The sequence below is a fragment of the Nothobranchius furzeri genome, chromosome 15 (genome assembly GCF_043380555.1).
Source record: "Nothobranchius furzeri strain GRZ-AD chromosome 15, NfurGRZ-RIMD1, whole genome shotgun sequence".
NCBI classification, from domain to species: Eukaryota; Metazoa; Chordata; class Actinopteri; order Cyprinodontiformes; family Nothobranchiidae; genus Nothobranchius; species Nothobranchius furzeri.
In genome coordinates, this window is record NC_091755.1 from 34,519,722 (window position 1) to 34,544,745 (window position 25,024).

The window sequence follows — 25,024 nt, forward strand, 5'->3', positions numbered from 1 at the left end:
CTAGTGTCAGTGACTCTACAGCAATCCTCATAAGCAAGCATATAGCGACAGTGGAGAGGAAAACTCCCTTTTAACAGGAAGAAACCTCCAGAGGATTTAAATGTCTCTTACCCAACATAGATTAAATACACAGTCAACGACTCAAACATATACAATAAACTGTCCTTAAAATTAGCTTTGCTCAAAAAACTTGTTTGCTCCTGATGCAAAAATGCATTTAAGGATACTTGTCTAGAAGAAGAAAGTAAAAAGGAGTGCAAAAATCTAGAATGTAAGTGAATTTATTTATTTTATTATTAATACTTCGAGGTGCAAACATAGAACATAGAAAGAAAACTACATTTTAGGAAATGAAAAAGATATTTAACAATAATCACTAGTTTTAAAATAACAGCACATAAAAGAAACGAGAATGTGCAGCTAAACAATTAGGTTTGATGGAGCATTTTACACACGCACGCACACACACACGCACGCACACACGCACACACACACACACACACACGTCATTAGAATTTTCTCTATGACAGTAGACACAATTTCTAATGTAAAAATTGTATTTAAACAGTATGGAAGATGATTACGGCTATGAAAGGTAAAAACGAAAAGGAGTCCAGACAAATTTCATAAGTCAAAAGTCAGAATTTCTGAGATTAAAGTCAAAACTCTTTTTTTTTCATTTGTTTTATTTCCAGTGGCCCTAATCGTCTTCCGTACTACAGTCTTGAAGGCGACTCAACAGTGTGGGTCTTCATGCACTCACAGCTGTGATCTCATCGTTTCAATAAAGATTTAATTGAAAAGCTCAGAATTGGCAGCATCTAAGGACACAGCTGCTACTCTTTTAGCTTCAGAAGAAAAGAAAATGTTCTTGCGAGCAGGGGTGGATTCAGGACTGAAGAAGATCCGGGGCTTAACACGCGCACACGCACGCACACACGTGACACGCACTAGTCAACATCATATTTGTCTTGTACCACATAATTTTTTATCTGAAGCTACATATTCAGCATTTTCAGGGCAGAGTATTGTTCCTGTTAGTGTTTAGTGTGAGATGATAGTAAATATTCCCTTTCTTTCTCCAACAACTTTACCTGATAGTAAGCTAACTTTAGGCAAACCAGCAGCACAACAAATATTTTCAAATAAGACTCACAAACCTGAGTCAACACCAGTCTCATCAAAGCTGAGGTTCTGTCGTTGTACTTTTTGTCTAAAAAACGTCCTTATGTCCATCTTCACTCATGCGTTTCAGGCAGAGTGTAGAAGAAGCCGGCTGCTGAAGGGCTTCTTCTTCAGTGGTGGAGGCTCAGGCAGGCTGTATACAAACTACTGCCAGCTGCTCCCTCTCTGTTGGACTTTGGTACTGCATGTTACTTCCGCTACTTAGATCCGGGGCTTTTCATGAAACATCCGGGGCTTCAGCCCAAGTAGCCAGGCCTAACGCCGCCCCTGCTTGCGAGCGTTTGCGCCCAGATCAATGACTGTAGAAAATATGGACAGACCCTCTACCTTCTCAGCTGGAACACTTAAGGTGAGGCAGAGGTTGAGGCCTTTCTTGGAGCAAGCAGAGGGCAAGCTGCTAACGTTAGCATTGTCGGCCCATCTGCTACCTGTCAATCAAAAGGACACGCTCCTAATTATTCATAATTTCAGGGTTTAATTACATCTAAACAGATAAGTTACAAAAATTCACCTTTCTCAGAGGTGTCATGATGGTAAACCAGACCTCTTAAACATAATCGTTTTTAACTAGGCTGTAAACATGTTTATTTCTGCATTTTTAACATGGAAGTCAATGGAAACTTGCTCCTTTCTGGATCTAGCCCCTAATGGATGAGGGGGGAACTGTAATGTCTGTCATTTCGTGTTGGCTTCACGTTTGGCAGCCGGAAATTTCCCCTTGCCTGAGATCAAATCAAAAGTTGTTGATGAAAATGAAGACTAACCTTGAGCAAGAACAAAGCACTTCCTGTTTAGGAGAAGGAGGAGGAATGCAGGGAACTGTTCAGAAAGCAGGCAGCTGACTGGGAGAGGATGCACAGAATGGGGTGGGTTAGATGGTGGACAGGTCAAAGGCTACGCAGCTCTATTCCACTGCTTTTAATAAGGTCCACTCTTTAAGAATGGATTCTTCACAACTGCAAAGGACTGAAACATGGCTTCTTAAAGGCCAAGAGGAGCCGTCACACTGAGTTTAACATGCAAGCTGAGCATGAAAATTATCTATCCCTATTTCCTGCATTAGCCGTCAATAGAAAACAACATAAAAACATCAACATTGCAAAGCAAACAAAGTCAGTGGTAGAGTTGTGTTGCTGTTAGCCAATCAGAGACGAGATATCCAATATCAAGACTCCAAATCCTGCTGTGTTCAGCTCAACTCGTCTCACTCACAGAAGCACCAGAGCTTTTCTCCACAGAGATAAACACACAAGGCATTCATTTACACTAGAGACCACTAAAATTTTACGAGAACAAAATGAGTGAACTTGGTCTTTGGGGGGGGGGGGTGTCAATGGTCCAACTTTTGGAATGCCAATAGTACTCGTATGCATAAATTCTACAGTAAAACACAAGTAGAAATGATGAATGGACCAAAACTGCCTTGATAAAAAGTTGGAGGGGGGGGGGAGTCTGCTTCCCCCGTGGCCCACCTCTAACACATACATCCATGTCTGTGAGTCATCGGACATATACAGCACAAAGCAGCATTCACTCACATGGGCTCTAGAGTCTTTGAATGACATCTAATCAGAGGTAAACACTTGATGAGACAGAGAGATAAAAGGAGGCCCAAGAGGAAGAAGAGCCAGGGAGTGCAGGAGGAAAACAGTAGAGATGGTAGATAACTGCTGGAGAGAGAGTGCAGCATCCATCAATTATTCATGACATCAGTAATACAGCTTCTCTTCTGCTCCAAATAACATTAGAGACAGGCACTTAGAGAACAACGGATTGTGTTGAAAGTTTTAAATTACTGAAATAAAATGAAGAAATCCACATTATTGCATTAAAATATATGCTAACTCACCCTGGATGTTGCTTCTGAACTTGTGCTCGAGATGACTGTTTGGATGAAGTTTGGGGAGGTCATGAGGAATGTTGGCCCATGATTGAATTTGAGTTTTCTTTATGCACCAATTTACACCTGTTATTGCCCACCAGATGGTTGTATAAACCTCACCTGTTCCTGCGCTGCACCTTGTTGCCCGTCATTCCAAACCCCATTTGTTTGGACTCATTTGGTCTTTTGTTGTTGTCTTTTGCCTGAAACCCTTCTGTTCTGGCAGCTGCTCTCAGTACTTCGTAAGGACCAGTTATCTGACTCTGAACATTACCTAAGTGAGTCCAGCATCTGGGTGCTTCATCAACGCTTCTTACACAAATAATAGGTTTTCTGTTTTTAATTCAAGAAAAAGTCTAAAAACAGGGTGCATCAGGTGGATAAAAACAGATAAATATAAAAAATCTGAGGTTTTAAATTTACAGGCTGACTCTTGTCGTTATGAGGCTACATTCTCTCTTTGCATTATTATAATTTTTTTTTCCCCGTGTCCTGTCTGGCTGTGAAGCAAACAGAATTGATGTCTGAATGCTGTCACACCCTGTCCTGTCTCCCCATTCTGTTCAGTCCTGTGTCCATGTTAATTGCTCCCACCTGCCTCTCGTCTCCCAATCACCCAAGGTCCCAGCTCCTCCTGTATTTAAACCCTGTTAGGCCCTGTCCACACGTAGCCGGGGATCTCCCAAAACGTAAATATTTTTCTACGTTTTGGCCTGTCATCCACACGAAAATGGAGTTTTTTCACACGTAAACGGATCTTTTTAAAAACTCCGGCCAAAGTGAAGATCTGCGTTTTCTCCGTTTTGGGTGTCTGCGTGTGGACAGACAAAACCGGAGTTTTAAGGTCCGCAACGTCACTTTCCGCGACAAAAAAATGCTGACATCACGTGTGCGACCTGTGTTTACACTAGCCGACAGCATGGATGCCCTCAGAGCTGCGCTCGCTTTATCAATTGTCCAAGCGCTTTTTGCTTGTTTGTTTTTGCAAGCGGAATTACTGCTCCTTGCGGAAGACCACAGATGAAGGACGAGGTTAAGAACGGGGGAAGTACTGCCGCCTACAGGTCTGGCATGTCCTTAACAATGTATTTATCCGGGTACGTGTGGACAGAGTTTTTTTTTTTAAACGAGGTGGTGAGGATGCAAGTTTTTGGAGGGGCGGATATTCGTTTTAAAAAAAAAACGGCTACATGTGGACTAGGCCTTAGTCCATTTTGTCCTGTTGGCTCATTCTGTCACAACGTGCCGGTGAGTGAGACGGAGGTGAGGATCCAAGTGCAGGGGAAGAAACAGGCAGGGAGGCAGACAGGAACATTTAAAACACTGATTTAATGAAGGACACGCAGGACAATGAAACAATGAGCCAACCAGACAAAATGGACTAACAGGGTTTAAATACAGGAGGAGCTGGGACCTTGGGTGATTGGGAGACGAGAGGCAGGTGGGAGCAATTAACATGGACACAGGACTGAACAGAATGGGGAGACAGGACAGGGTGTGACAAATGCTGGTGACAAGCCTTACAGATTTACTCTCAGGCGGAGCATCAAAGCTTCTGCTTTTAATGTCACGCCTGAAACTTCAAACTTTATCGTTATTGTTTTTTGAATGCTTGTAATTCCGACCGGACACGGAGACAGAGGTGAAAGAGAAAGGAAGAGACGGGGCATCGACAAAAATAAACAATCAATGATGAACAAGGGTCTGCCTCTAGACCTGCCGAAAAGGGAGACACAACAATCCAACAGGAGCAAGCTATCACTGCGTCAACCTGATGAGAAAATATAAAATCAATATTGTTTTACTGAACAATCAAACAATAACCGCACCATTTGTGTTTGTTGATTGTTGTTTGCTGATTATTACGAAATCCTGGCTCCACCCGCACATTCCAGACGCCAGCGTTGAGCTGACCGGCTATGTGCTCCATCGCCTCGATCGGGATTAGAGCTCCGGTAAGACCAGGGGAGGAGGACTCCGTGTTAATGCGCATGAAGACTGGTGCCGAAACAGCAGAGTGATAAATACCTTTTGCTCATCTGACTTGGAGGCTCTGTCTGTCCAGTGCAGACCATTTTATCTGCCACGGAAGCTAACGCTAGTCATTGCTACTGCTGTTTATATCCCACCAAATGCTAATGTTAGCGCTGCACTCACCCAGCTTCATCACTTTTTAACCAAACAGCAGCAGGCTCATCCAGAGGGAGTACACGTGATAGCTGGGGACTTTAACAAAGCATGCTTAAAGACTGTTTTCCCCAAACTCCACCAACATGTCACACCCTGGGCGACGGTGGCACAGGAGTTAAGTGCTCGCCCCGCAATCGGAAGGTTGCAGGTTCGAGCCCCGCTCAGTCTGTCGCTGTTGTTGTGTCCTTGGGCAAGACACTTAACCCACGTTGCCTGCTGGTGGTGGTCGGAGGGACCGGTGGCGCCAGTGCTCGGCAGCCTCGCCTCGGTCAGTGCGCCCCAGGGCAGCTGTGGTTACATTGTAGCTCATCCCCACCAGTGTGTGAATGTGTGTGTGAATGGGTGAATGACTGATTGTGTTGTAAAGCGCCTTGGGGGGTTCTAGGACTCTAGAAGGCGCTATATCAAATACAGGCCATTTACCATTTTACCATGTCAAGTTTGCAACCCGGGGTAAAAACACACTGGACCGTGTATATACCAACATCAAGCATGCTTATAGAGCTACACCCCTTCCCCATCTTGGACAGTCTGACCATCTCTCCATGTTTCTCATCCTAGCTTACACTCCCCTCAGGAAACAAACAAAGCCCACAACACACACCATCACCACGTTACCTGCTGAAGCCCTCCCTCAGCTACAGGACTGCTTTGCCTGAACAGACTGGAGAGTGTTTGAACAACAGGACCTGGAGGCACACACAGAGACGGTGCTATCCTACATCAGAACCTGTGTAGAAAACGTCACAGCGACCAAACAGATTCGGATCTTCCCAAATAGGAAGCCCTGGATGACATCAGAGGTCCAGGCTCTAATCAGAGCCCGCAATGTTGCCTTCAAGTCAGGTAACAGCAACTTGTACCACATAGCCAGAACTAGTCTGAGGAAGGGCATTTGCCAGGCAAAGAGAGTCTACAGGAGGAAAATAGAAGACCCCCTTCACAACAACAATCCCCGGAAGATGTGGAAGGGGATTCAGAGTGACCAACTACAGAAGCCACACTCTGTCCAACACTGGCAGCAGCAGAACACAGGCAGAGGAGCTAAACAACTTCTTTGCTTGTTTTGAAACCACTGCCCACCCACTTTTGCAACCCCCCCACAACATGAGAAACCCCACTCCTCCCTCTCTCATCCTCCAGGAACATGAGGTGAGAAGAACATTGAGAGCAGTAAACCCCAGGAAAGCTGCCGGACCAGACGGCATACCAGGGATCGTGGTCGAGGAGTGTGCCAGTGAGCTGGCAGGTATCCTCACCAAGTCATTTAACCTCTCCCTGTCTCATGCTTCAGTCCCAAGCTGTCTCAAGTCTGCAACAATTATTCCCATCCCCCAAAAATCTTCCGTAGACAGCTTAAATGACTATCGACCGGTTGCCCTCACACCTGTAATCACAAAGTGTCTGGAGCGACTTATCTCCAACCACATCTAAACCTGTCTCCCCACCTCCTTCGACCCCCTTCAGTTTGCCTACTGGGGAAACAGATCAACAGAGGATGCCATCGCCCTGACGCTGCACACAACACTGAGCCACCTAGAGACCAGAGGAAGCTACGTCAGGATGCTCTTTGTTGACTTCAGTTCAGCTTTCAATACCATCATCCCAGACATTCTTATCTCAAAACTGCTGAGCCTTCAGATCCCTCCCTCCACCTGCCATGGATAAAAGACTTTCTCACAAATCGACCACAGCATGTTAAACTTGGCTCCCATCTCTCCTCCTCCATCCTGCTCAGTACTGGCTCTCCTCAGGGCTGTGTGCTGAGCCCCCTACTGTACACTCTGTACACATCGGACTGTACCGCATCCCACCCATCCACTGCCATCTTCAAGTTTGCAGATGACACCACTGTGGTCGGCCTCATCACAGACGGAGATGAGGCAGCTTACCGGGCAGAGGTCAGTAATCTGTCAAGGTGGTGCTTAGATAACAACCTCACTCTGAATATACAAAAAACTAAAGAGCTTATTCTGGATTTCAGAAGACACAGTCACACACACGCCCCTCTCCTCATAAATGGAGAGCGTGTGGACCGTGTCCCCTCCATCAGGTTCCTCGGCACCATCATCTCTGCTGACCTGTCCTGGTCTGCCAACACCAGAGCTCTGGTTTAAAAGGCTCAGCAGCGGCTGCACTTTCTCCAGGTCTTGAGAAGGTGTGGCCTGGATCAGAAACTGCTGCTGGCTTTCTACCACTGCTCCGTGGAGAGCACCTTCACCTACTCTCTGAGTGTGTGGTATGCAGGCTCCACTGCTGAGGACAGGAAGGCTGTTCAGAGGACAATAAACACTGCCCAGAAGATTACTGGCTGCACCCTGCCATCCCTGGAGGCCATCTCCAGAACCCGCTGCCTGAAGAGAACCGCTGCTATCCTCCGTGACCCCACCCACCCTGCCCACTGCCTGTTTGAACTGTTGCCCTCAGGGCGCCGCTTCAGGTCAGTCAAATCACATACCACCAGACTTTCCAACAGCTTCTTCCCTTGGGCCATCAGAATATTCAACACAACAGCACCATTCAAACCCCCACATCCCCATCAGTAATGTGGACTAATCTGTTTTAAATCCTTTTAAATTATTGTTTTAGCAGATATGAATCACTGGTTGTACTTTCTTGTTGTTTGCTAAATATTTTTAAATTGTTTTTAGTCCTTTATGGTTTTTGACATTTATTGTCATTTATTGTCTTGTGCACTGTTGATGGCGGACCATCTGTAATTTAATTGCCATGAGCAATTACAATAAAGTCTATTCTATTCTATAATAAATCACAGTGCTTTAAGTGCCAACCACAGCCTTAAGACGTGTGTTGAACGTGCCCAAGTCCATGCTTATGAGAGCACCATGTGAGCACCTGTGTGTGTACACGCGCTTGTTTATGTAAGGTTTCTCTATAGGAGCGTCCAACAGAGAGTGTGAGGGGCCACAGATCCGCCCCCCAAAGATGTGTAGGAGATGGAGGGAGCTCCAAGTCCCAGAAATCCAGGAGCTGCTGAGTCCCGAGAGATATCAGTGGCAAGCCAACAGGCCCGCCCGCAGCCTCCCAACCCCAGCCGGCCGAGCCTGGTACCCAGCGACCTGGGACCCAGGGGCGACCACCCCCGCTGGGGACCCAGCCGAGCCCAGGGACCCAGATCCCACCAGGCAGTCATCGGGACTGATCAGGCAGACGCCAAAATCTTAAACCCCCTAGCCCGGGAGCCACGAACACTCAGGCAGACCAAGACACCACACTCCACACCAGGTGTGGCGGGGGAGGGTAGGCAAAGATGTATAGCATCAAAAGGAGTCCCAGAAGAAGGGAGGAGTCAAAGGCCCCACCTGACGTATACAGTCATACACAGACACAGTGTCATGGATTTTATCAATATGTTTATCAATAACCCATTACTTATAGTGAAGAGAGAAGGAGACAATGAGCAGACAAGTCAAACAGTTATAACTGTGGCAAGATGCCGAAGCAAATGCCCCGAACATCTGTTCAGACCATAGACTGTTCAGACTTTATTTGTAGAGGAAGATAAGAAAGGAGGAGTGAGGACATTGGGTGAGAGAGGGAGAGTCAGTGTGTGTGTGTGTGTGTGTGTGTGTGTGTGTGTGTGTGTGTGTGTGTGTGTGTGTGTGTGTGTGTGTGTGTGTGTGCAGAGAGGCATAGAGCAGTACATATTACATCCAGTTGGTTGAGTCCATGATCAAGAATTAATAAACATAAATTTTTCCATAACACACAGTCACACACTCCCTCCCTCATGCTGACACATACACATACAACCTAAGACTTACTATTATTATTGTTATTGATAATAATAATAATACTAAAATATAATATATAATTAATAAATAATAACCTAAATGATGTGCACTGCATGTGCACGATGGCCCTGATATATTGTCTGCTAGTCTTGCTGTGTGTGAAGTTGTTTGAATGGAGCTGATGTGATGAAAAAGGGATGTAGCTGTCAGAGCGACTTTGCCTTTTCTGAAACTTGTGTCAGCTCGGTTTAGTCAGCTACAGATCTGACAGCTCGCTTCTGAAATGAGATTTCCACAATGAGCACTTTATGTGTGTGTGTGTGTGTGCGCGCGCGTGCGTGTGTGCGTCCGTGCGTGTGTGCGTCCGTGTGTGTGCGTGCGTGCGTGCGTGCGTGCGTGTGTGTGTGTGTGTGTGTGTGTGTGCACGCGCAATAGCAGTAAATATATGACATATTTAATGTTAAGGATATATTCAGAATGTTATTCTGTCAATCACAGTTTAGTTCAGTTAAAATCAATTAGAATTATTTATTTAGGACCACAACAAATGTTGTATCAAAGCAACACACCAAAATAATAAACAGGACCAAGATAAATACTGTTACACACAATTCAATTAATTCTAGTCCATCCCACTCTAAACAATTCATCTCGATGCAATTCACTCACTCACCCTTCCTCTCATTCTCTGTACTGGCATCCATCCCAGCAGTCATAGGGTGAAGTGCTGTGCAAGTTCAGTCCATCAACACGCAAAATACAACACACACACACACATCCAAGGTCACCTTAAACTCTCCAGTTAATCTAACATGTAAGTATCTGGACTATGGAAGTTTAAGAACCTTCTTGCCATCAGTTAAAAACAGACAGTGGCCATTTTTACTGATAAACCTTTTGTGATCAATTAAAACATATATAACTTAGCTTATAACAATGGCCATCAGTTGAAATTCATTTCTTGAAACAAATTAGGAATAAACCCTTGTAAAAACCTTGCATTGGATTATAACTGGCTTTTGAATGGTTCGCTAATAACCAATGAAAACACTCCAACTTGATACACTAATGTTTGATTATCAAACTATAGCTTGGAACGATTTAAAGCTCTAAGTCACATTAGTCGTCACATACTAGTGAAATTTGCTCGCCGTGTTTGACCCAACCCCGGGGGAGCGGTGAGCAGCAGACACGGCTGTGCTCAGGAACTATTTGGTGGTTTCAACCCCCAATCGAGCCCCTTAATGCTGAGCGTAGTGGATAGAGTTAGGGTATTATGTTTGTATTTTTACTGTTTTTATGAACACTTGCTTAGTAATATTTCAAATGCCAGTTCAGTTCTCTCTCATTGTAGTATAGTCACAGTTTTATTAACCACATGTTTTAGAATCAATTGTGGGAAAGTCATCTGGTCATAATGTTTTGCATTGGTCCTTTTTTCTTTCTCCACTTTAGAAAAAAGAGTGGTTATGTCTCAACTGCCAGACGCAGCGGCTGATGTCCGGAGGTGGTCTCGACGATCTTCCTCTTCCCGCACCTCATCCGTCCCCTAAGCACCAACCAATGGGCTCGCCCCGTCACCAGACACCAACCAGCCAGCAAAGTCCTCTTCACAAGCCCACCCCCACCGCTCAGCAGGAGCCTAAACCAGCCCAGCCCCACACTCAGAAAACACAGATGGAAGCTGGTGTTAGTGGACCATTCGCACCCACGTCTGCCAAACAATCAGCTGACACCAAGACCACAGCACCAGCTACAGCGCCAACCGCTGAGACCCAGAAGCAGCCAAAACCGACAGAGGAGAAGCCCAAGACTGAGCCTGAGATCCAAACTGCCAAAGAAACCAAACCTTCTCAGATTAAAGGAGAGCAGATCACGCCCATCAAGGAAATTAAGAAGTCCAGGCACTATGATGTGAGTCTGACCATGTTGTGTTTATCTATGAAAAATACAGTAAAACCTAAAAAATCTAGTGTAACCCATCGTGTGACCCCATGTACTTGGAACATTATATATTTAAGCAGGTTGAAATTGGACATGGTATGGTTATTTTAAGGTGGTAATACTTCACATTTATACAGATTTTTATCAGGACAGTGTGTCGTCAGCAAAGTTAAGCCAATTTCCACTTTCCAAACCCCGGTGATGGACCTGAACCATTTCACCTCATTCTCTGACTCAGTCTCACACTGTGTCACGTTCAAGCCTCGTGTTTAGGGCCAACAAAACTGAGCAGCAGTGGGTAATTTAGAAAATCTATCCAACCAGCGTCATCCACGGCTGGCCCAGTTGCCATAGGAACACATGTTTGAACCAGTTAATTTAATTTCCATGCCTCAATATTTATAGCTGCACTGAAAGCATTCAATTATAGGCAAAAAAGTGATGCTTGTGGGTTTAAATTCAAACAGTTCATCATTATGAAAGTGCAATAGCATTGTCCTAACTGGCTTTGTCTCATTGATCCATCCATCCATTTACTGGCATTTTGCATTATTACCTCCTTATTTAAAGCTGCAATGGCCAGTCTGCAAAACAAGCTAGCCTGTAGTTTTGCTTGATTTTAGCACCCTCTAGTGTCCGAAACGTATCTACTCGCTGTGTGTTCGTCTTTTTTAACACTTTAATCTAACTGCTGAAGTATCTCCTCAGCCTTCATTAGTGTCTGCACGATAGATTCATAACCAAATCAAACAAATCAGATGTGCTCAGGATCTAAAACATGCAGGAAGTGTGCTGGAAGCAGACCATGTCAGCCCCACTCCACAGCTCCCTCCAGCAGCGGGCAGCAGCCCACCAACTCTGAAGCTGCAAGTCTGGTATGGTGGCCACAGAGAGTGGTGGGGTCTGAATGACATTTCATTAACTCTGTAAAGGGTCATTTTAGCACATACTGGCTCAAGAAAATAGTTTTAAAACAGGAAAAAGTTGCATAGTATCCCTTTAAGCACCAGCTTCAAATCGGCTACATCCCTCTGAATATTACTTTGAGTAAACAACAAATACGTAGCTCACCTGTTTAGCATTCAGATGGTGATAGGTGATGTTCATAGATGGATGAGACTTGCATCTGAGCAGGTAAACGTGCAGAAAAGTGTGTGGCTATGGGAGCAGATGACTGTTCTCCTCAACAATGGTAGCCTCAACTTGACTGCACCATGTTGGGTGTGGTATTGGGTCCATATTGTCCAGATTGTTCTGTAAAGGTTAGTACAGGAACTGGACCCGGTAATACACTGGAACAGTACTCACTCCTGATCCTGGAGAGCCGGTGTGCTGCATGTTTTAGTTTGAACTCTGCTTCAACACACCTGATTTCAATCAGCAGGAGATTAACAGGCTTCTGAAGAGCCTGACGAGCTGCTGCACGGGTGATTCAACCACCGAATGAGGTGTGTTGGAGAAGAGAAACAAGGAAAACATGCTGGATACCGGCTCTCCAGCAGGAGTGAGTACCACAGCACTGGAACATGAAAGCAGGTTTAAATAGTTATAATAGTTTAAATTGTTATATAATCAATTGAAATGTCAGGAGAATGGGATGGAGGAGAAACAAAGGCAAAATAAGTCCAGTGAGAGCAGAGGAAGAAGACTTGGTCCAAGGCTGGAAACTGGTCAGGAAAACAGACAATTGGGCACTTTTCCTGAGGACTGAGGCAGCTTCAACACGGGCAGACACAGGCGACAGACATCTGCTGATTGCAGCTCAGTTGTGCCTGATAGAGGTACTGTAGCAGAACGTGACTAACTCATGACTGACATAACAAGTTCATCATGACAATATCAATGTGTGCAACATGAATATCTCCCAAAGAACTGCAAAAACTCATGAGATAGAACCGTGCATTCTGGTGCTACATACCAGCTTACATTGGGAGGCTGATCTGATTCCTGCCCTGGACGTACACCTGCAATAACATTTTAGACAGATCAGTAGAAATGTGTTATTTTTAGGTAGACACATTGCCAATTTGTGATTTTCATTATGACAACTTTTATAAATTTTTAAATGTTCCATATGGATGAAAAGAGCCATGTTTCAGTCAGTCTTTGTTTAAAATAAACTGACATATCACTTCATTACTTCAGTGGTAATGTTACAGAAATACTGGAATTAACACAAATGTCATTAAAATCTCATTAAAGCCATTTATTTACATAAATGTCCCCGATTATGTCTGAAAAGGTTTAAACAAAATCTTCTGAGGCTTTTTATGTTTAATGGGACTTTCATGGTTTTACCTTGTGACGGAAGCAGGTGTAACTAAGGGATTTAATCGGGGTGCCAGCCAGGTCTCTCTCCTAACATATAAGAAATAAATACAATTATTAACAACTTTCCCTTGTAACTCACACTCACTTCACAACACAAAGGATGTAAACAATTTGAAGTGTTTATCACCCTAACCTGGACTGAAACAAACAAACCCAAATAATCACATAAGCAAAAGGCAAAAACGGGGGTGTATTAAATCAGATCTTTTGCAACAACATATATAATAATTAATGGAAAGGTCAGAGAGTCCCGTTCAGATAAATTCAGTTCAGTTCAGATAAATTCAGTTCAGTTCAGAAAAGAAAAGAAAAATGTGCGTCCATAATATACTCAGCAAAAAAAAAGAACTAAGATTATCGCTGATTCAGTATACAGCAGCTGCAGCAACCGCTGCGTCGATCAGCTGTTTACTCACGGTACCGCTGAGGTCCCGACAGGCCGCTGCTTCGGCGGTTCACCAGAACAAACGCTCCCAGCTTACTCCTCCAGCACATCAGATAAGTCACATAGGTCAGCTAGCCTCTCCCTAGTCGTTGGTGCGATAATCCTTAGTCCATACCACCGCTTGGCAGCGTCCGATCAAAACTCACTTCCTCCTGTTTCCAGCGTCCTCCAGACAGGTGAGGGAGTACCACTCTCGGGGGCGGGGCGTGTCTCCTAACTCACCTCTTATAGAAGTCAGGCAGACAAAACGATCAATAAAACAATACTCAACGTGATGCTGCCTTTCTCTTAGGTCACAGAAATCAGCAACAAAAATAAAGACAATAACCTCCAAACTGTATGTCACACATATAAGTAATTTAACAAGTTCAACCAAAGCCAATAGGCACCAGGTGACAGACATGGGCTGTTACAACCTTCACTTTAAAAATTCTAAACCCAGAATTTTTAGGGTTTTTTGTTTGTTTGTTTTGGATTAAAACAGCTTTGGGAGGAGAGTTTCAAGTAAAATGAGGGCTGCAGTTGTACATTGTCTCTGTTTTTTTTTTCTGTATTACTGCAATTGTAGTAAAAAAATGGGAGAAATACACTTCTAATTTTTTTATTTAAGATTTACAATAAGGCTTTAGTTGTAGGTGGAATGATAAGTGCAGGGCTAGGGCTGGGCGATATGGCCTAAAATTAATATCACGATATATTGAGGATTTCACCTCGATAACGATAAATGGACGATAACTACAGTCATGCGCAGAAACTAAAGTTGTCCACTAGATGGGGCTGTCACACGTATCATGTTGAGTCACATAATTACGTGACTGGATGTGGTACAGCTTCTTAAAGGGACATGAACGTAGCCAACCTACACATCTTTTCATGTTTTTACTATCAAATTTATTGACATGGGAAAATCATACCAATAAGAGACAGAAATTTCAATAATGAAAAATTTTTGCCCTAGTGCAAACCAAACAATCATGTTCAATAATTTTCCATCAATGATGCATCTTTTTAATTCTTTTCTTTTTAGGATACAAAAAACAACAGCACCCACGACCTGTCCCGCAGTCCCCAGAGCCTCAGTGACACCGGCTACTCCTCAGATGGGATCTCCAGCTCCCACAGTGAAATCACGGGCCTCATCCAGGAGGAGGAGATGAAGCTGAGTGAGAGAGGGATCAGCGGGCGGGGCTCCCCACCAAGCCCCTCTGAAATCACCAAACTTGAGAGCTCCATGAGGCCACTCCTGGAAAAGAGCCTCTCTGAAGAGAAGCCTGATAGGAGGGGAAGGAAGCACAGGGACAGAGAACATCGCCCACGTTCACTTTCAATCCCGCCCGACGCGTATGACTCTGACGAGGAGTTAGAGGACATTCTGGAGGAAGAGGAGGATGGCGGAGACTGGGAGGGGAAACGAAAAGAAGGGAAGGATGAGAAGAAGGAAAAGAAAAAGAAGGAAAAGGAGGACCCCACAGAGATGACTGATGAGGAGTTCATGAGGAGACAGATAATGGAGATGAGTGCAGATGAAGATAATGAGGAGGAGGACGAAATGGAGGAAGACGAAGATGAAGAAGATGAAGGTTACGGCTACCAGAAACCCAGGAAAAGCCACCACAAGCACATCCTGTCTGACTCAGGGAAGGAAAAGAGACGCCTTCAACACCACTCGAGCAGTTTCGAGGAGGAAACCAAAAGCTCTACTGATGTTTATAAGGGGTCGGTGGAAGAGGGTGAAGAAGATGTGATGGCATCACAAGGCGGGCTGAGGCGCTTCAAAACCATTGAACTGAACAATACTAACAGCTACAGCAGAGATATGGAGCTGGGCCATGAAAACGATTTGAGCCTCGATAGGGAACCGGAGCTAGAGATGGAGAGCCTGACTGGATCTCCGGAAGAACGCTCTGGTCGAGATTATTCTTCAACTCTTCCCCCAACTTCATCATCATATGGCTCAGGACAGTCTCCCACGTCCATCTCATCAATGGAGGAAGACAGCGACAGTAGTCCGAGCAGGAGGCAAAGACTTGAAGAGGCCAAACAGCAGAGGAAGGCCCGGCACCGCTCTCATGGTCCTCTTCTTCCCACCATTGAAGACTCTTCAGAAGAGGATGAGCTAAGGGAGGAAGAAGAACTTTTAAGAGAGCAGGAGAAGATGAGAGAAGTAGAACAGCAGAGGATTAGAAGCACAGCACGAAAGACCAAAAGGGATAAAGAGGAGTTGAGGGCACAGAGGCGTAGAGAGAGATCCAAAACACCGCCTAGCAATCTCTCACCAATCGAAGACGCTTCCCCTACAGAAGAGCTAAGGCAAGCAGCAGAAATGGAAGAACTTCATCGCTCTTCTGCTTCTGAATATTCCCCTCAAAGCCTGGATTCTGAGGCGGAGGGATACGAGTCTAAAATCTATAAGTCAGGCAGCGAGTACAACCTACCCACTTTTATGTCCTTGTACTCACCGATTGAGAAGTCCTCGTCTATAACAACAACTACTGCACCCTCATTGACCTCCAAACCTCTGAAAAGTGCTGAAGAAGTTTATGAGGAGATGATGAAGAAGGCTGAGATGCTTCAGAAACGAGAAAAACTGCAGCAGCAACAACAGCAAATATGGCATGGGCAGTATTATGAGGAGGACATCAATGGTCAAAATTACGACGATGAGAATGACTATGACCAAGATCAAACCGGATATGACAACGAAGCAGCAGAGACAGAAAATGACATTTATGAGGAAATCCGACAAACATCTCAGAACATCACAAAAATGCAGCAGGCTACAGATGAACAAGTAGAGATTGAAATTGAGAGCTCTTATCCAGACAAACAGCTCTTAGACGCAGGCTCGGCCTTTGCTAAGCTACTGGAGCAAAGCAACGCTCTCTTAACTCCAGGGACAAGCCCCACACAGATCTCAGCTCCTGTTTCTTTTGCAGAGACTGGGGGTCGAATACCAGATGTGAGAGTGAGCCAGCACTTCTCTGCAAAAGATGGGCATAAAGATAGAATCAAAAGCCAAGTGGGGAAAAACGGAATAACTCCAACAGTGGCTGCTACCACCATTGCAGCTTATGGAGTTTATGCCAGAGAAGCAGTAACTCTCTCCCAAACAGGGTCAAGCCACACAACAACGTCTACTCAGTCGGATGCGGCACGGAGACACACGGGAAGTTTTGCCACATCCTCAGCAACGGTTTCGAGTGTATGTAGCAAAATTGCTGAGATTACCCAGGCTTACAGTCAAAGAGAAGTGATCACCAGAAGGGTTGGGGATGCCAGGGGTGTCCATGTGCGAGACAGCTCAACATCTTCCACTGACAGGGTAATTGAGCCCCGCTCTCCTAAGTATACTACATATTACAGGAGTACAAGCCCTCCTCTTTCTCCGTCACCACCACCTCCACAGAGTCCCACTCGCTCTCCTTCCAGAAGAGCCACAGCAGAGTTCTCTACACAAACCTTCAATTCTGCATTGAGAATGGAGTCAGCTGGTTCTGGGCCTACATCGCCTGTGATGGCTCAAGCAACCCAGACGTCGCATAGATCAGTTTCCCCAAGGCTGTATAGACAACAGTCTTCCCAGGATGCTCCGTACTCCCCACCTCCATGCCAAAGTAGGCCAGTGACTGTGAACACCGCTACTTCTCCCTTGTCCTCACCAACTCGATTTAGTCGCCAGTCAACTTTCGAAAGTTACTCCCCGTGTGGCAGCCCACCAGACACACCACCTTACCAACAGTCTCCAACACGCGGCTTTTATCGATCACAAAGAGTAGAGAAAGTAAACGTGGGGACGAGTATGGTCACAACAGCAAGCCTATACAGCAGAGGGTCAGTGTCAATGGATAATATCTCTCTCTGCAGAATATCTACTGTGCCAGGCACCTCAAGAGTTGAACAGGGATGTATGATCCAGGGTGGGAGTGTTGTGGATCTCAGAACAGCCACCAAACCAGCTCCTATCATTATGACTGACCAGGGAATGGATCTCACCTCCTTAGCTACAGAAAGCAGGAAATACCATGGTGGAATTGAGAGCAGCCGGCACTCAACAATCATCCAACCATTGATTATGAACTTAAACACCCAGGAGACTACAACGCCAACCACTGTGAGTGTCACTGTGGCAGCCTCTATGTTTATGATGCAGCCAAGCCAGCCCACACTTTATGGTGACCTCTGTCAAAGCAGAATAGATCTGGGTCAGGGCATGGGTTCTGCTGTGTGTCTATCTCCTAATAAAGCACCAGTCTCTCCTCCAGTTGACCCATCGATACCAAAAATTGATGCCAAACTAGAAGACCTCAGTGTTCAACAGAGAGAGCTACAAAAACAACAAGAGAAGCTGCAGAAACAACAAGAACTACTTGAACAACAGCTACATCAGCATCATCAACTGCAGCAACAATCATCTGTTTTGACCAAGTACAACCTCACAGGCCCAGTTTCACCTTTTCCCAAAAAAAACTTGCTCGTCAGCCAAACTAGCGCTGCCTCCGTTGTGGTTAGTGCTGTTTCACCTGTTGTTAACCCTGAATTGTATGGCTCAAGTCCCATGGAACTGAAAGGAAGGCCGAGTCCTCCTGGTTTGATGCCTGGAGCTAAACCGCCACATAGTATGGTAGTGCAAATGGATGGGGGGCCAGAGCCAATCAGGGCTGTGACTCAACTGGTGAAAGTGGAAGAAGGACAAGATGCAGTTGATCTGACAGAAGGCCAAATTAAGCCTGACAGTCAGCCAGCTTGCTGTGACGTTGTTTACAGACTTCCATTTGGAGGAATTTGTGTTGGTGGTTCTGAGAAAGAGGGCATTAGGCCACCATCTGCCCCACCTATCACCTACGAGGCTGATCAAGAAAGACAACTAGGAAGGTACCATGAATATCCGATGGATGCACGTAAGGCCTACACTTTACCTTACCCTGGTAGGCTCCAGCCTTCAATGTCTGACACAAACCTTGCTGATGCCGGATTACAGTCCTACATTTCTAAAATGGAACCACCCCTCCAACCCTCAGGTGACCTTGCAATGGATTTAACTGCTATGAAACAGGGCTATGGAGGATATATTGGGATGCAGTATGGTTCCTACACGGATTTAAGACATGGAGGAGACATTTCAGCACAAACACTACCTATAAGGAGGTATAATTCTTTGTCGAACATCAGCTCAGATTATGGTTATTCTGCTCGCGACATTGCTAGCTTCCAAGAAGCTAACTTGGCTCAATACAGCGCAACAACTGCAAGGGAGATCAGCCGAATGTGTGCAGCACTCAACTCTATGGATCGGTATGGAAGCAACCCAGACTTGATGCAGTTTGGCAGCTTGGGGAGAGGTACTGGTCCAAGTGCCTCCAGACTCGCAGCAGGCCTTGGCTTGAGGCAAAACATCATGTTTGGTCTAGATGGGAAACCACTCTCTCAAAATCAAGCATTAACCAATCTGATCAATGCCAGACAGGCAAGTCTTAGAGCAATGTACCCTGCTGCCATCAGGTCTTCAGATGGAATGATTTACTCCACCATTCAGACTCCAATTGCTTCAACACTTCCTATTACAACACAGCCTGCTTCTGTACTTCGACCACTACTGCGAGGAGTCTACAGGCCTTATGCATTTCCCAACATGACACCGGTGCCCCTTTCCAGTCTTACCAGATTACCAATTAGTCCTAGAATGCCCATCGTTGGACAAGCTCCAGTTCGTTACCCAGCACCAGGGCTTCTTCAAACAACTTCAGCCACTGTCACTGTCACTGCAGCTGCATTAACATCAGCACCAGTTGTGGCCCTGGCATCTACTTCTTTGACCACTGCAAGCTCAACAGCCCAGGATGAACCCGTTTATCTTGGCAAAGCAGCAGTGACATCAGCAGAGGTCACTTGTATACAAGTACCACTTGTTATGCCATCTGAACCACAGGAGCAGCCAATTAACCTGTCCCAGACTCACCTAAGCAGTCAACAACAGCAGCAAAAACAAGTAGCAACGGTTCAACAGCAACAAGCTCCTCCTGCAGCTCATGCCTACCCACCCCCAGGCCCTGCAATAACCCATGGCTACGTCCAGCCGGTGGCAGTCCCATCAGTCCCATCTAGTAGCGTGCCCATTCCAGGTGGTCTTCCCCAGTTTCCTCCACCAGGCGCTATTCATAAAGAGGGTGAAACTGAGGCAGAGAGGCTCCACCGACAACAAGAGCAGCTCCTGCAGATGGAGAGAGAGCGCGTGGAATTAGAGAAACTTCGGCAGCTCCGTCTGCAAGAGGAGCTGGAGCGTGAAAGAATTGAGCTGAAGCTGCACAGGGAGAAGGAGCAGGTCCTGGTGCAGAGAGAGTTACAGGAGCTGCAGAGCATCAAGGAACAGGTAGAAGGAGAAAAACGAGCTAGAATGAAGATGCATTTTTTTTGGGTATTGTTTTTATTTTTATAATTCAAATAACACAAATTATTATAAAGCCTGACAGTTAGCTTCTAGTCAAGTTTTTGATCAACCCTGAGTTTTCAAAATATAAGTGTGAATGTTTGCATGTGTGTGTTTTATGTGTTTTTGTACAGTTCGTTTGTATTAATATGCCTGTAGTGTGTGTGTGTGTGTGTGTGTGTGTGTGTGTGTGTGTGTGTGTGTGTGTGTGTGTGTGTGTGTGTGTGTGTGTGTGTGTGTGTGTGTGTGTGTGTGTGTGTGGTTTTACATGTTTTTGTGTGTCAGTAACGATTTTATCTGTAGTTTTATGTTAGATTTTTTTTTCTTTCATCAGATTCATGATGAAAAATAATCATGGAAAGTTGGTTCATGTTGCATTTAATTTTCAGACGCTAAATCAAATTTAGATACAAACATTAAGTAATCGAGTTCAGATACGTTGTGTAAAGTTTACAATTTGTTAAAGGAGTGATTCACTGAAAATCTACTTTTTAGTTATTATTCCTGATTATAATCAGTCACTCTGAGTTTTTCATGCAGGCTGAACATGAAAATAGTCTCCCACACCTATCTCCTGCATTCGCTTTTAGTAGAAAATAGATGGTGAAACTCTTGGATTTGAAAAGCCTGACAGATCTTCGTCAGCTAACATCCATTGACTCACCCATCTCGACACTCAACGGGTAAGGCTGTTGGTTTAGCATTCAGGAAACAGCAGAGAACGTCTCCATTAGTAGAAGCTAACTGTTAGCATTAGCAACTCCACAACACGGCAGAACTCCTTCAGACTGGTGCCATTTGTGGAGGTAAAACATCAATGTTGTAGAGTCAGTGGTAGAGTAGTATTGCTGTTAGCCAATCGGAGGCAAGATGTACAAATATCAGGAAAAAATACTCTAAATCCTGCCGTCTATGGTTACTTTCTCCTTCACCCTCCCCTACCCCCCCCCCACACACACACACACACACTATAGACCACAGCATATGTATTGATTGAATGAGTGAACCACACCTTTAAACTCTGATGTTTAACAATGAACTCAAAGCTGACACAACCATTGTTTTCTGTTTGAATAGAGCAAGCAGTTGAAAGTGTTCCAAGTTAACACTGTTAAACAGGTTTGGATGCTTTCTTTAATGAGAATGAATAAGAAATGCTTAATCTGCATCTCATTACATACAGCAGACGCACAGATTCAAACCTTTTTTTGCACCAACCTGTCATTTGGGCTGCAAAGTAAAAGCATCACATATTTTCTTATGAGCATTACCGAACTGGTGACAGACAATACCGGTACATGCTGCCTTTCATTTTAGTTGCACTTCAGTTCCATTTACTAAATATACAAGTCTGACTAACTTAAAATCATTTATGAAACTAATCCATCAGCTCAAGAGGAAATTGCAATGTTTGATCACTAAATATTTCATTTGCTGTTTAAAACATCAACTGTAGCCTTTAATACGATCAATCCTTGTTCCTTATTTTGTTTTCTTGTCTGTTCTCATCTCCATTTCTCTCATTATATGTTTGATGGTTTCACCATTTCTCGCTTTTCTCCTTCTTTTGTTGTCGATCTTCAAATGCCTCTGATATATTCTCTTTGTGTGTGTTTTAGGTGCTACAGCAGCAGCAGCATGAACGTGAAAAACAACTTGTTCTTCAGCGAGAGCAGCTGGCCCAACAGAAGTCCCAGCTAGACCAGATCCAGTGTTTACAGAAGCAGCTCCAGCAGCAACTGGAAGAGCAGAAGAGGCAGAAAGCAGCTGCTGTAGCCCAGGGCATGCAGGTGATGGACTCTGATCTTGATTCATTATAACTTCAATATGTTTATTAAATATGTTGAATTATTCTATATTGTATAGTTTTAATCGTCTGGGAATGAGCCAGACATGACTTTGATAGATTTTGTTGTATAATTCGGATTCTCCGGTTCGATTTTGTTAACTTTTGAGAATTCTTGAGTAGACAGACAGACAGACAGACAGACAGACAGACAGACAGACAGATAATAATGCATTGAACTTATATGGCGCTTTTCTAGACACCCAAAGACGCTTTCACACACTCTCACATTCACACACTGCTAGTGATGGTAAGCTACTTGTAGCCACAGCCGCCCTGGGGAGGTCTGACAGAGGCGAGGCTGCCATTTTGGCGCCGTCGGCCCCTCTGACCACCACTAACACGTGATAAATAGATGGTCACCTACCGTTCTCCTCCACTTTTCCCAATAGTTTGACATGAGCGGACAACCTGTGCACCCGTATGTGGACTCTCAGCTGGGCTCTCGTTCTCTCCCTAACTCTTCCTCGGAGATGTGTCTAAGAATCCAAGACGAGCAAACGGAGGCCAGGGCAGGAATGAGGAAGCACAGCTCCATGAGCAGGCTGAGCAGAGACACTATGGATGGAGATGGTGCTACGTTCTACGGTTCTTCCCGTAGGAACGTGGATAGTTGTGTGCAAACTGATGACGAAGACGGGGAGGAGAGGTAACAATATACTTATGTTTGTGGGAAGAGTGAGACCTATAATAAATCTATACAGCTGATTCTGGTATTGTTAACTGCAGAGTTGGCTTTGATAGGCTCAATAACTAGGGACAGAAACATGTTAGCTGTTTAACGTTTCACTTCTATTACCAGGTATATGATGCGCCATCGCACTAGACGGCGTGGTCGCAGCGTCGACTGCTCCGTCCAGACCGATGATGACGAAGACAAGATTGAGCATCCGGTTCGTCGAAGACGTTCCCGTTTCTCCCGGCACTCTGAGTCCAGTGCAACGGGCAGCAGCACTGCCACCACGACCACCTCGTCTACAGACACCAAAGCTGACACATCCAAGATCGTTTCCTCCAGCATCGCCGTGCAGACGATCAGAGAAGTCTCTTGCCAGACAGAGGTAGAGCACCTTGGCAGAGTCTCCCCAGCGATCCACGTGACAATGCCAGACCCTAACAAAGTAGAGATTGTGCACTACATTTCTGGGCCAGAGCGAACGCAAAAGGGACAATCTCTTGCATGCCAGACTGACCCAGAAGCGCAGTCACAGGGGGTTGTAGCCCCCCAGCTCAGCGTACCAACAACAGTCAGTCCATATTCCTCCTCTAGCAGTACAGGAACACAACAATCTAGTACAGCAGACCTTCTGGCCCAGCAGCGCCAGCAGCAGCACGTCACCGCAAATGCAGCCAAATTTGAGCGCCGCCGCCCCGATCCACTCGACATTAACTACCAGCCTCACAACCACCTCCACAACGAGTCCATCTCCAGCATCATCCGGCAGCAGCAGACTGCCCCGAAATCTCCACAAGTGCTCTATTCCCCTGTCTCACCAGTGTCCCCTCACCGCCTGCTGGAGACATCTCTGTCAAGTGAAAGACTGAACAAAGCCCACGTCACACCTCAGCAGAAGTCCTATACTGCTGAATCCCCACAGCGGCACCCCTCTATGCCCCGACCCATCAAGAGTGCCCAAAGGTCTATGTCAGATCCCAAATCGCTCAGCCCCACCACAGATGAACACACCAAAGCCAGGCTGACCCTGTATCAACAACAAGCTCTGCAGAGCCAGGTAATGTTACTGAAACCATTCTGGCATGGAAAAACGTGCATTCAGAATTACTAAAATGACGGGACTAGAATGGAGTGGGAGGATAATTTAAACAACATAGTGACAGATTTCTCGGTCTTCCGTGACTTTTTTGCTGATATTGGAAATGAAATGTAAAATCAGAAATTATCTGTATCGGTTTGGGCTCCTTTAATGAAATAAATATTACATACCATGCACATATTATATTCAGCATCTTATTGTCTCACTCAAAATGTCAAAATCTGACCGATCCTAACTTAAGTGTTTGAGCCATTTTTGTTTGGCACAACTGGCCTAACTTAAATTGTCATTTGTTTGCATGAATAATGTTTAAAACAAAAGTATGCATGATGTGAGCTATGTGATGTTAGTTACTAACGTTTATTTCAGTTTCCTTTTTTTATGAGGGGCAGACCCTGCACATATCGGAAGAGACAATATATCAAAAATCAATAAAAATTCAAAAAAGCCCATAAAAATAGTAAAACTTAAGCTTTAAAGATGCAGAGAATGTTATAAAGCACAAGTCTATTCAAATAATAACATCTATAACGCTTTACTGAGTACAATGAAATGTTTAGTTTTTTTAGAATAGACATCAAACATTTGATATAATTAGATATTTAAATTGCTGATTCATTATATTTTCTTTTTAGTATTTAAAAATTTGGCACAGACAAATAAACTGACTGATGTCCATTTAACTGAATGGACAGCTTTTTACTTCAAATTAGAACAATTTTAAACCCCCTAATTGTTTGACTTGGATGTCATGATGAACATTTAATATTGCTAACGTATTTTTAATATTCTATTTTGCCATATCGATCAAATTGAGACAAAGTTGCATTTATATCAAGAGACTAATACACACAAAGATGGCTGCCATTTGAACATCCAAAGCAGAATCCACTTTCCAGTTTAATAAAATAATTTTTCCCCTTGTCCAAAATGAACTCAAAGTAAATATTTATCTAATGAAAAATAGTTTCGAGTGTTGAACGGGTGTATAGAGTAATGATTAAGTAGGTCAACGCTATTAAAATAACTTAATTTTGAAGTTTTCCAATATTAATCAGTAACAATCAGCAGGACCACTCCACCAGCTCAAGCCGCCAGGATTTTATTATGAAAGAATACGTCTCATTTGGAACTTTCTGGTTAAAAAAAATCATAAAAAAGAGCAAAAACACCATGACAACATAAGAAATTTATAAATGTTTAATAAATGCATTTATAGATTTATTTCATAAACTCAACAGGCTTAC

At 44.5% G+C, this 25,024-nt stretch overlaps 1 protein-coding gene across 4 annotated transcripts in view; it reads left to right on the forward strand.

The window, feature by feature from the left end:
* bsna (bassoon presynaptic cytomatrix protein a) overlaps positions 1–25,024 on the forward strand; it is a 168,220-nt gene that overhangs the window by 115,937 nt on the left and 27,259 nt on the right. For all 4 annotated transcript variants that reach the window (XM_070544754.1, XM_070544755.1, XM_070544756.1 and 1 more), the window contains 5 exons: positions 10,468–10,926; positions 14,760–20,099; positions 21,776–21,946; positions 22,395–22,651; positions 22,805–23,735. In XM_070544754.1, the coding sequence (XP_070400855.1) occupies positions 10,468–10,926; positions 14,760–20,099; positions 21,776–21,946; positions 22,395–22,651; positions 22,805–23,735 (7,158 nt within the window). The remainder of the gene's footprint in view (positions 1–10,467; positions 10,927–14,759; positions 20,100–21,775; positions 21,947–22,394; positions 22,652–22,804; positions 23,736–25,024) is intronic.